The 12939-nt window shown below is 39.4% G+C and overlaps 1 protein-coding gene across 3 annotated transcripts in view; it reads left to right on the top strand.

The window, feature by feature from the left end:
• LOC139748688 (condensin-2 complex subunit D3-like) overlaps nt 1-12939 on the top strand; it is a 59163-nt gene that overhangs the window by 27022 nt on the left and 19202 nt on the right. For all 3 annotated transcript variants that reach the window (XM_071661998.1, XM_071661996.1, XM_071661997.1), the window contains exons 6-13: nt 184-382; nt 775-895; nt 2645-2834; nt 4873-5024; nt 7937-8093; nt 8694-8825; nt 9477-9648; nt 11737-11933. In XM_071661998.1, coding sequence (XP_071518099.1) covers nt 184-382; nt 775-895; nt 2645-2834; nt 4873-5024; nt 7937-8093; nt 8694-8825; nt 9477-9648; nt 11737-11933 — 1320 coding nt within the window. The remainder of the gene's footprint in view (nt 1-183; nt 383-774; nt 896-2644; nt 2835-4872; nt 5025-7936; nt 8094-8693; nt 8826-9476; nt 9649-11736; nt 11934-12939) is intronic.

Below are 12939 nucleotides of genomic sequence, written 5' to 3'. Positions count from 1 at the left end.
TGAAGTATTTAAGATATCTGGAAGTGGACTTGGCAGTGAATGGAACTATGGACGCATAAGTGAGTCATAGGATGGGGAAGGGTATGGAGGTTCTGGGAGCTTGCACAGGAAACAGCATAAGTATGAAGAGAAAATAATAGGATTTGTTAAATCTGAATATTCCTAACTAAAAACTATTTTCAGGTGGGCTCTTATACCTTGCTTCAAGTGTTAAAGGTGTTAATTAATAGTATAAAGCATGTGCCTGGGGATCGTGCAGAGGCATTGCAGCAGCAGCTTCTCAAACCTATCACCAACTTCTGTGTGGGTGCTGAGCTCATATCTTCAGTGATGGATACCATAACACTTCTCAGCTACAGTTTGCATGGTGATGATACAGAAGGTATGAAAATTATTTCCTTGTATATTTGATTGAAAATTAACCATGTTTTAAGAAACACTGTTCATCCTGTTCCGTTTTAAACCATGTGTCCAAACCATACTTATGCTTTATTTTTTGATATCACAGCCCAACCATTCTATATGTCACACATTCTGACATTTGCATACAGTATTTCTGATTTGTTTTGTAGAATTATGGACAGATTAAGATTTAAAGAGTGGCTTTTTTCATCATTTGAATTTAGTAAACCAAGTGCCATTTGATTATATACCAATAACATAGAATATGGATGAGGGATAGTATAAAATTATTCCTGGCATTCCAACTTGGCTCTTAATTCTAAGAAATTGCAATTTCTCAATTTTTGATTTATTCAGCAAAATCTTTTCCAGGTCAAAAAGCAATAGAAAAATGGGCATCTCCAATTTTAAAGGCATGTGATGAACACCTGAAGTATGTTTTATTTGAGAAAGCAGATCCATTGGATAAAGCAGGGGAAGAGATGCTTTTCAGGTAAGGGCCTAGAGATATTAAATTCCCTTCATAGCATGTAGTGAAATAATGGATATGGCAGCAAGTGGAACCATAGGAACAAATGTGAGCCATATGGTGGGTGAGAGGGGAAAGGTCCTATGCACATGAGTTTATTTTTTATTATTATACTTTATCGCTGTTTCCCATGTCAGTGAGGTAATGCCAGGAAACAGATGAAGTGTCTTTAAAAGCAAACATGGATATATTTGATGACATAGTAGTCCCATCGATGTATGGATTTTAGGTGTGGGCCTTAGGTAAGAATGTGTAAAAGAGGTTAGATGTGTTTGAAATGAAGTGTTCAGAGACAGCATTTGGTGTGAGGAAGACTGGTCATGTAAGAAACGATAGGGTGAGAGAGAGGTGTGGTAGTATGAGGAGGATTTATGAGAGAGCTGGAAAGGGTGTGCTGAAATGGTTTGTGCATATTGAGAGGATGACTACCTATCTATCCATCTATATCTCTGACGCCCATTCCCTCTGGGTACTCCCATCAAGGAGTTGCCATGGCAAAAGTCTCCACATCCATTCTTACATGCCTCCCTGGTATACACCATTCCACTTATTCTTTCTCTGTTTCTCTCCCTCCGGTATTCCTCCGCCCTATTTGCCATGTTACGGGTGGTCTTCCACCCACATCAACCCCTTTAATTATACTATCATACACTCCTTGTGAACTCCCAGTCTTGCATTCTTTCCACACGCCCAAATCGCCTCAAAGTATTATGTTTTAATCATTTTACCACTTCACAATTCACTTCCTTTGCATTCCTTGCCATACCACATCTCTCATACACCCTTTCATTTCTTTCTTCATTCCATCTAGTCATTCCACATGCTCTTCTCAAATAATTCATTTCCACAGCCTGGATTCTTGACCTCTGTGCCTCATTTCATGTCCACGTTTCAGCTGTATAGGACAGGGTTGGGAGGACTATGCTGTCCTTTAGTCCTCTCTTCGCTTCCATACTTACACCTCTATGCTTCATTATTCTATTAAGGGACCCAATGACTCTTCTACCTTGCACTGCTCTCCCTTATCTCCCCTTCCCTATCACCACACTTATCCAAGACAGCTCCCAAATACTTAGATCTCAAGTGGAGGGAACAAGTTAACAGGGAAAACCAAGGAGGAGATGGAAGGATGGAGTGGAAGATGCTGTGATTGTTTGGCGCCTGAACGTGGAGTAGGGTGTGAAGCATGCAAGGAAAAGAGTGAATTGGAGCAATTTGGTGTATGGCATGCTACCAGTGAGCTGTACCAGGGCATGTGAAGCAGTTTGGAGAAACTACAGAAAGGTCTGTGTGATCAGATTGTGGATAGGAGGCTCTGGTTTTGGTGCATTATATATGACAGTGGATACTTCTTTGGTTCCTGGCGGTATCTTGCAAACATGGAAAATGGCAATTATGTATGAAAAAAATAATTTAGAATTACTTCCAGAGTGGTAATCTTTGTAATAAGCACCATTAGTGACCAGGAGACACTTATTAGCTATACAAGTATCAAAATACTGACAAGTTTGTTCAAAATAAGCCTACAAAAACTTGCACTCTTAGGATGACTCCCGTTGCCTGATACAAATATACAATGACTCTTGAAGTTTAAGGGTTAATAGCTGATATATTTGTAATCTCATATGTTATGGTGAACCTTGGAAGAGTCTGTGTCAGATGCGAGTTTGGTTTCCATTTCATTCTGAGTATCATTTCTTTTTTCCCTAACAGACATCTGTTCACTTTGGGAGAGGCATCCATGTTGTGTCCTCATAAAGTGAACAAGAGAATGTTCCTCATGCTTCAGAGTATCATTTTCCATCAGCCTGGAGAGAAGTCCAGCTCCACAACTGTCCCATGTTCACAAACTCAGAGCTCCCAACCTGCTATGATTGCCTTCACTCCCTCCATGCGTGTCCAGGTGATTATTAAAGATTCTAAAATGATATTGTTTGATTTAGGTGTTGTTCATGTAATCCATTATGAGGTTTATGTACAGAGGCTGAATAGTAGCATTATCAAGGAGTAACTTCGTCAGAGAGTGCTGGAGGGAGAGAAAAGGAGGAAGAATTCATGGATTGGTGTATATAAAGGTGTCATGTAAGGACAGGGATAAGTAGAGACTCTTGCTGTGGCCACCCCTTGATAGGAACTCCCTGAAGGAATGGGCATCAGAGATATATAGTTAGATTGAACATAGTTTCATGAGCCACCCCAACAGCCCTTGTAAGAATTCTTTCATCCTAGAAAATAAGGAGTATTGGATGAGTTTATTAGATGAGGAAGAAAATTTCATTCTGATTTATGTGAAGAGAAAAGCAGAGTTGAAATTTACTGCATAGTGAGTGAAGAGTACATATATGAGAATTGTAGGTGCACCCAGTGGAGGACTAGCAGGATCAAAGGTGAGTTTTGTTGTGTTTGTGTGGTTAGAAGGTAGTGATTATAGACTCGGTGTGCATTCTTTTAATAACCTTGATTGCAGGATCATAATTTGTTAAAAGTAGATTACAGTTTTGATGTTTTGATACTGCTGGTTATGTTTGAACATACAGCAAGGCATAGGCTATAGATAAGGCTGTGTGGAGGTAGTTGAATGTGCTGGAAATTAAATGTTTCAGAACAATATTTAGTGTGAGGTGGTTTGATTGAGTACATAATGAAAGGGGAAGATTGATGTGTGGTAATGAGACGAGTGTGGTTGAGAGAGCATAAGAAGGTTTGCTGAAATGGTTTGGACAAGGAGAGTGAGTGAGGAAAGGTTGACAAAGAGCATATGTGTGTCAGAAGTGGAGGGAACAAAGAGAACATGAAGGCCAAATTGGAGCTGGAAGGATGGGTTGAAAAAGTTTTTGATCAGGGCCTGACAATAGAGGGAATTAGAATGATTTGGTATACTGGGGTCAACATGAACTAAACTAGGGTATGTGAAGCATCCATGGTAAACTGTGGAAAGGTCTGTGGTGTCTATTTGTGGATAGGGAGCAGAGGTTTCAGTGGATTACACATGGCAGCTAGAAAATGGATGTGAGTGGATGTGCCCTTTCATTGTCTGTTCCTGGCACTACCTCGTTGTTTCCTCCATTAATGGGGTAGCATCAGGAACAGATGACATCCATTATCTATCTGTCATGTGTAATGCACGAAAACCATAGTTCCCTATCCTCCTTACTCCAGATGCTTCACACGCCCTGGTTCGGTCTATTGACAGCATGTCAAGCCCCATTTTTTCATACTTGTTCACTCTATCTGCTTGAGTGAGCTAGTGTCAAGAATAGATGAGTTAGCCTAAAATGAAAATAGACCCTTATATGGCTCCTTCCTCTGTTCTTACTATTGGAAAGTAAAGGAAGGGAGGATCCCCTGCTCCTTGCCCTCGTAGTTTCCTTCTGTGACACGCAGGAAATACTTTGGCAATATTCTTTCTCCCCATTCCCCAGGGATATAATTATATTTATGGAGGATTTAAGAAAAATGTATTCCATGTATTATGGCAGCTTAGTTTAGATGAGATAGTTTTTGTAGAGGATTATACTAGATCAGTAATCCCAGTTATCCCTGGGGATAGGGAAGAAAGAAAACTGCTCGCATTTCATGCGTGTCGTAGGAGGTCACTTAAGAGGGGTTTGAGTGAGTGCCTGGGAATCCTCCCTTCCTGTATTATTTTCCAAAAGAAGGAAAGAGCAAGGAGCCAAGTGAGGAATTTTCATCTAAGGCTCAGTCATCTGTTCTCGATGCTACTTTCTCATGTGGGAAATGGTGAGCACATGTGAAAGAAGTAACCTTACTGCCTTTAGATTATATTGTATTAGCAATAATTTTTCAAAAGAAGGAACAGAGAAAGGGGGGCCAGGTTAAGATATTCCCTCTAAGGCTCAGTCCTCTGCTCTTAACACTACCTCGCTAATGCAGGAAGTGGCAAATATGTATGAAAAAAAAAACAAATTACACTTTTACAGGCCTTGGCTGTCGTAACATTAGGTAAGATGTGCTTGCAACATGAGGATCAGGCCAAGCGCATCATTCCTGTTCTGGGCAAGATGTTGGACACGTCTAAGTATTCTGCTTTGAGGATAAATATTGTCTTCACCTTGTCAGATATGTGTGTCAGGTATGTCAAAAAGGTTTACTTGATTATCATGAGTCATATATGTTTTTTAGTGCTAAAAAGAAATGTGCATCTACCTTTATTTATTTATTTATTTTATTTTGCTTTGTCGCTGTCTCCCGCGTTAGCATAAGTGGGAGGCCATTTCTGTGATAACAGAGGGCCGAAAGTGAAATACCACTACTTTGATCGTTTCTCTACATACTCGGTTAGACGGAACCGGAGCTTTCCCCAGGCGGGATAGCCTCCTCCTTCTAGACCTAAGTGGCGGAAGGGTTCTTCTCTCTTGTTCTCATCCTCCTCTTCATTTCGAAGATAGATATTTATCTACCTTAATACTGTCATGATAATTTTGTTCTGTAATATTAATTACCTTTTACTCTTAAGATTTGTTAACTTATTCCCATTGTTTAATGGAAATGTGATATATATTGTATTATTTATGCTATACTTGATTGCCCTTTCCTGCGTCAGTACGGTAGCACCAGGAAACAGACGAAGAATGGCCCATCCTCTCATGTACACACACACACACATATATATATATATATGTTGTTCGCTCTTGATACAGCGCTGGTGGCTAATTTGGGTGAGAAACTGCTGAAGCTGGTGACTGAGTTTGGTAAAGTGTGTGAAAGAAGAAAGCTGTGAGTAAATGTGAATAAGAGCAAGGTTATTAGGTACAGTAGGGTTGAGGGACAAGTCAGTTGGGAGGTCAGTTTGAATGGAGAAAAACTGGAGGAAGTGAAATGTTTTAGATATCTGGGAGTGGATTTGGCAGCGAATGGAATCATGGAAGCAGAAGTGAGTCACAGGGTGGGGGAGGGGGCGAAAGTTCTGGGAGCATTGAAAAATGTGTTGAAGGCGAGAACATTATCTCGGAAAGCACAAGTGGGTATGTTTGAAGGAATAGTGGTTCCAGCAATGATATGTGGTTGCAAGGCGTGGGCTATAGAGTTGTGCGGAGGAGGGTGGATGTGCTGGAAATGAGATGTTTGAGGACAATATGTGGTGTGAGGTGGTTTGATCGAGTAAGTAATGAAAGGGTAAGAGAGATGTGTGGTAATAAAAAGAGTGTGGTTGAGAGAGCAGAAGAGGGTGTATTGAAATGATTTGGTCACATAGAATGAGTGAGGGAAGATTGACCAAGAGGATATATTTGTCAGAGGTGGAGGGAATGAGGAGAAGTGGGAGACCAAATTGGAGGTGGAAAGATGGAGTGAAAAAGATTTTAGGTGATCGGGGCTTGAACACGCAAGAGGGCGAAAGGTGTGCAAGGAATAGAGTGAAGTGTAACGATGTGGTATACCGGGGTCGACGTGCTGTCAATGGATTGAACCATGGCATGTGAAGCGTCTGGGGTAAACCATGGAAAGTTGTGTGGGGCCTGGATGTGGAAAGGGAGCTGTGGTTTCGGTGCATTATTACATGACAGCTAGAGACTGAGTGTGAACGAATGTGGCCTTTGTTTTCTTTTCCTAGTTATTCTTTACCTAATAACCTTGATCTTATTCACATTTACTCTCGGCTTTATTCTTTCACACACTTTACCAAACTCAGTCACCAGCTTCTGCTGTTTCTAACATGAATCAGCCACCAGCGCTGTGTCATCGGCGAACAACAACTGACTCGCTTCCCAAGCTCTCTCATCCACAACAGACTGGATACTTGCCCCTCTTTCCAAAGCTCTTGCATTCACCTCCCTAACAACCCCATCCATAAACATATTAAACAACCATGGAAACATCACGCACCCCTGCTGAAAACCAATCACTTTCCTCTCTTCCTACATGTACACATCCCTTACATCCTCAATAAAAACTTTTCACTGGTTCTAACAACTTGCCTCCCATACCATATATTCTTAATACCTTCCACAGAGCATCTCTATCAACTCTATCATATGCCTTCTCCAGATCCATAAATGCTACATACAAATCCATTTGCTTTTCTAAGTATTTCTCACATACATTCTTCAAAGCAAACATCTGATCCACACATCCTCTACCACTTCTGAAACCACATTGGTCTTCCCCAATCTGATGCTCTGTACATGCCTTCACCCTCTCAATCAATACCCTCCCATTTAATTTCCCAGGAATACTCAACAAACTTATACCTCTGTAATTTAAGCACTCAATTATATCCCCGTTGCCTTTGTACAATGGCATTATGCAAGCATTCGGCCAATCCTCAGGCACCTCACCATGAGTCATACATACATTAAATAACCTTACCAACCAGTCAACAATACAGTTACCCCCTTTTTTAATAAATTCCACTGCTATACCATCCAAACCCGCTGCTTTGCCGGCTTTCATCTTCCACAAAGCTTGTACTACCTTTTCTCTGTTTACCATGCCATTCTCCTTAACCCTCTCACTTTGCACACCTTCTCGACCAAAACACCCTATATCTGCCACTATCATTCTCTCTCTCTCTCTCTCTCTCTCTCTCTCTCTCTCTCTCTCTCTCTCTCTCTCTCTCTCTCTCTCTCTTCATAAATGCCCATACACACCCTTTCATTACTTAATCAAACCACCTCACACCACATATCGTCCTCAGCATTTCATTTCCAACATATCCACCCCCTTCCATTTGACCCTGTCTATATCTCATGCCTCGCAACCACATAATCGTTGGAACTACTATTCCTTCAAACATACCCATATTTGCTCTCCGAGATAGTGTTCTTTCTTTCCACCCATTCTCCATTGCTCCCAGAACCTTTGCCTCCTCCCCACCCTGTGCCTCGCTTCCACTTCCATTTGCTGTTAGGTCCACTCCCAGATATCTAAAACACTTCACTTCCACCAGTTTTCCTCCATTCAAACTTACCTCCCAATTAACTTGTCTCTCAACCCTACTGAACCTGATAGCATTGCTCTTATTCAAATTTGTGTGTATTCTTTCAGGTATGCAACTTTAGTTGATCCATTAATGCCACAGGTTACAGCCTGCCTCAGAGATCCAGACATTCAGGTCCGTCGCACCACACTGACTTTACTCATCAACTTGTTACAGGAAGATTACCTGAAGTTGAAAGGATCTGTTTTTTATAGAATATTACAGGTTAGGAAAATTCTCATTTACTTTTGCAAGGGGTTAAACTCGGAAGGATGCGTTGTGACTCAAAGTGCAGCTCCCAGTTATAACAGAATTCTTAGTGGTTATGGAGACTATTGCTGTGGCCACCCCCTTTAGGGAGTTCCTGAAGGGAACATGTGTCAGAGAAATAGATAGATAGCTTAGTGGTTTCTAACCCCATTTTGATTTCTTTTCTTCTTTGCTTAAGGTGAAAATACATAACCCCATTTTGATTTTTTTTTTCTTTGCTTAATGTGAAAATACATACCTGAAAATACTGTAAATTGTATTGTAATGAGAAAGAGTAATTTAGCCATGTACTTTTAGTGCAAAGGAAGATTTTTTTTTTTTTTTTTTTTTTTTTTTTTTTTACCATTTTTCTGAAAGTAAATTTTGATCCTCCAACCTAATTAACAGGTTTGTCTGTCTCTTTGTAAATCAGTAAAGTAGGACTTGCTAGTTGTTGCCTTTTGAAATGATAGAAGTTTTTATTGATAATGCCATTCTCCAGTGTAGAGGTTTACTACTTAGAAAGTTTGTGGCTATAAATTGCCTGTCTAAATGGTAATTAGATATTTCTTACAGTGTCTTACAGATGACCATGAGGATATCCGCAGCACCGTTGTTTTTTACGTTACAGAAAGATTGCTGAAACGCTTCCCAAAAATTCTGTGTCAGCACTTCATTGAATGCATTTTCCACTACAACTGTTATGAGGTAAATGTTATTTATGATTTTGATCCAAAATTATCTATCATCAGTTTATTAATACTCATGCCCAGAGGGATGAACCCCTTAGGTATCTCTGAATATGTAGAATTGTAATGCTGAAGTGATTGTTTGAGACTGTTAATCAAAGAAATTTTTTTTTTTTAGGAATTGGGCTCAGTTACAGCCCCAGAAATTGGTTAAAAAAAAGCAGTGTAGGGTATGGTTTTGAAAAGTTATATGTAATAACTCCCTCTGTTTCTGATGCATAGAACTTTGTCTTTCTGCAGCCATCTTCTCCATATGTCTGAAACATTTCAACACACTGTACTCAGATCCTTATATCAGTCTGCATACCACTGCAGAGTCATTCCTCACCCAATCAACCTGCTCCATGCCACATATTATCTTCAGGCATTTCATTTTTAACATGTCCATCCTCTTTTATTCTACAGTTGTCAGAGGGTAGAATCATAGAGAGTATGCTTTATTCTTTGGGCTAAAACAACATTTAACCCACATGTGGCAATTGCTTTCTCTGTTTCTTATGGGCTCTGCCCTCAGTAGAAAAATAGAAGAATAGTTTTTTATACTTTAGAACTTTCATTTTCATCCGTAATCAGTACAATGAAAATAGAGTTTTTCGTGTGCTCATTACAGGAGCATGAGAGTTACAACAAGTTTACACAGAGTACCTTAGAAAAGGAATTGTTCTCCCTCGCGGGTAAAGAGCACTCAAAGGATCGCCATATGATATACAGATTTATGTTGGACCACATGTCAGATGACCAGCGGTTTACAACTACTCAGCGACTTTGCCAAGATGTTCTTGGTAAGTACACTACAATGATTTTAATTTGGGTTAGGCAGTCCTTTGGAAGGTAGTAGTTGGTAGGCAGCCACCTACCAAGGAGCTATGTTACTGGTACTACCCACCTGGGTTTTGGGAGGGTTAGTGACGGTTGCATAATGACCCAGCACTTCAGTGGTTGTCAAGTTGCACTCCATTGACTCAGGTAGCTGTCTTTTCTTTCTGCCTTACCTACGAATTGACTGCTAGCATTATGTCCACATACAATTTCTCTCCTTGTCACACATAACACTTGACAGCACTTAACACCCTCAACTCACTCTTCGCAACTTTAGATTTTCCTGCGGTGAGCTCTTTGCACTTGCCCTGCCTTTTGATAAAATGGTAGGAGCAGTTGATAGAAGTAGCAGGTTGGAATGTGAGGTACAAGTAGTGGGTAGGAGCATTAGGTAGAAGTTTGGAACATAAATCTGGAAAATTAGGTAGAAACATTAGGTAGGAACACTAAGTAGGGGCCTTTGAAAACACTGTGCTAGAGTTTCCTTCTGTCATTGGCCTATAAGGGTGAGGTACTAAAGGCTAAGAAGTGACACTGGAGTTCACCAGCTATGGTGCCTTTTTTTTTTTTTTTTTTTTTTTTTTTTTTTTTTTTCCCCCACCCACCCACTTAATGGAGTTCCCAAAGAGAACAGGCATCAAAGGTATAGGTTTATGCATTTTGAAGAGGGGTAGGTAAAATTGAAGAATCTGATATATTGTTGATTTGTAAAAAAAAAATATGGGATAATAGTAAAGTAGAATTGTAGTATTAGCTTTAGAATGATAGGGGAGCAAGAATACTTCCCACGTATTCCCTGCGTGTCGTAGAAGGCGACTAAAAGGGGAGGGAGCGGGGGCTGGAAATCCTCCCCTCTCATTTTTTTTTTTTTTTTTTTTTTTTTTTTTTTAATTTTCCAAAAGAAGGAACAGAGAATTGGGCCAGGTGAGGGTAGTCCCTCAAAGGCCCAGTCATCTGTTCTTAACGCTACCTCGCTAATGCGGGAAATGGCGAATAGTTTGAAAGAAAGAAAAGAGTAAAGTAGAATTGTAGTATTAGCTTTAGAATGACTAAATTCATTGTGTAGAGAACTGCTCTTTGTTTCTATAGTTATTAACTTTGAAACATGAGCCTAGATTATCTGTAATATTTAAGATTTTTTATAAGAAGCGTAAAGGACATGAGAAAATAATTTATTATATTTCTACATGTTTTTATTTTTATTTTGATTTTTATCTGTCTCAGCTAATGTGTGGATGTGAACTTTGAATTTATATAAGTCAAGATAAATATAAGGATAAGAGCAGTAGAGATGGATAATTTGAATACTTCAGTAATGTTGAAATTGGGTTAATGGAATATGTAGATCATGGGGTGGGTGAAAGAGCAAATATTGCGAGTGCAGTGAAGAGTGTGTGGAAACAGGTTACTGTTTGTGATGGCAAAGATTGGTGTACTTGATGATGTAATAGTCCCAACACTGTCGCATAAGTGTATCTTGGACCCTGCACATAAAGGAATGGAAGAAGGTGGATGTGTTGGAAATTAAATCCCATAGTGCAAAATATGATGTAAGTTGAGCAGATCACATGAGGAATTGACAGGGTAAGCGAGATGTTTGACAGTAAGCAGAGTATGATTGAGAGTGGACCAGGGTGATTTGAAATAGTGAGGTTAAGCAAAGAGACATTGAAAAAGGAATCACATTTCAGGAGTGAATGGAGCAAGTGGAAGACCAAGGAGAAAGAAATATAGATTGAGAAAAGCTGAGAGCTGTTGGGGCTTGAATATCCAGAAAAATGAGAGACATGCATAGGATAGAGCAAAGTGGAATGATGTAGTATAGAGGGGGTGACTTGCTGTCATTTGGCTAAACCAGGGCATTTGAAGGGGTCATGGTAAACCTCAGAACAGTCTCTGGAGTTTAGATATGGTTTGGGCCTCTGGTTTTGGTGCATTTTACATGAAAAGTTAGAGTGTATGTAGGAAATGTTGTACACGTATTAAAAATGGCTGTTGTATATTTGTGTGTATTTTTTATGAGCTTATTTTACCATGAAATGTATGCACAGGTGGAGTGGTTGATAGTCGCATTAAGCTAACCCCATCTAGCCTGCCCATGCTAGAAGATACACTCACTGTGCTAAGCAGTGATGAGATAAAGCTTGCATCATTGAAATCCAGGCCAGAGGACCTTGACCAACCCACAGACCAGGCTGAACAAGCAGCTATGGCAGGCATTGCAATTAAGAAGACTATCATATCACAGGTCAGATTGTCTTTTACATGTAGTAATGTGATCTTTGTCTTTCAGCATTGTTTTGGATACAGTTACTAGATTGATTGATGTATTCAGTTTTTATTTACACATGGAGTAAATAGCAGTGGTAAAAGGTGACAAAAATTAATGCATACTTGTTTGTAAATGCTTTGTTATTTACTGGTGCTAGGCATGTCTTAAGCTGAGTGGAAAATTAGCTTTACACACATACTGTGCAACCAGCATTCTGTATATTCTAACCTCAGTCATTGTAAATACATTAGATTAAGTTTCATGAGCTTGGACATTAAATACTATTCAAGCAAACTTTAGGGAATGAAACACAAGCTATCCTGAAAGATTGAAAGAACGTGGACCATATTAGCAAGAAAGAGAAAGATGTGTGATGATTAGTACACTACAACAAACTGAAAGAATTAAAGAATTATTTTTTTATTCTGAATTGTCATGGACTAAAAATTTCACATTTTGGGAGGAACGGGGTAATCAGATCAACAAGAATTCCTTAGAATATATTAAGAGGCATTAAACGAAGATATTGAAGAGTCAAGCAAGAAACTTTAGATACTTTTAATGTATTGCTAGTTAAAAGACCTACAAGGAGTTAGTAGTGAAATCTTTAAAGGAATTGTAGACAAATGGCTAAAAGCAATTTAGGTGTACCCAAGGTTGAAATTTATGCAGTGTGCTTGGCAGCAGAGTAAATTTAAATTTTCATTGTGAGACATGCAGTATATGTAGTTAAAGTCTTGTATTAGCCTTGCCTCATGACAAAGGTCATTGTAAATATTCATAGGTAGGCATTGTCTCACTCCTCCAATATTGGAATAATGTTTTTAAAGACAGGTTTAATACTCATGCGTTAGTTTAAAACAAGGGAATAAGGAAGAAAAAGGAAGATACTAAAAGGTAAAAAGCAATAGATGAATAGAAGAGAATATGAAGAGTTGTATCAAGTAAGGGAAGGATAGAAGAGCCAGGAGAAAAAAGTAAA

The sequence above is a fragment of the Panulirus ornatus genome, chromosome 5, assembly GCF_036320965.1.
Source record: "Panulirus ornatus isolate Po-2019 chromosome 5, ASM3632096v1, whole genome shotgun sequence".
Taxonomy (NCBI): Eukaryota; Metazoa; Arthropoda; class Malacostraca; order Decapoda; family Palinuridae; genus Panulirus; species Panulirus ornatus.
Note: the sequence above shows the minus strand (reverse complement) of the source record. Positions and strands in the feature narration are given on the sequence as shown.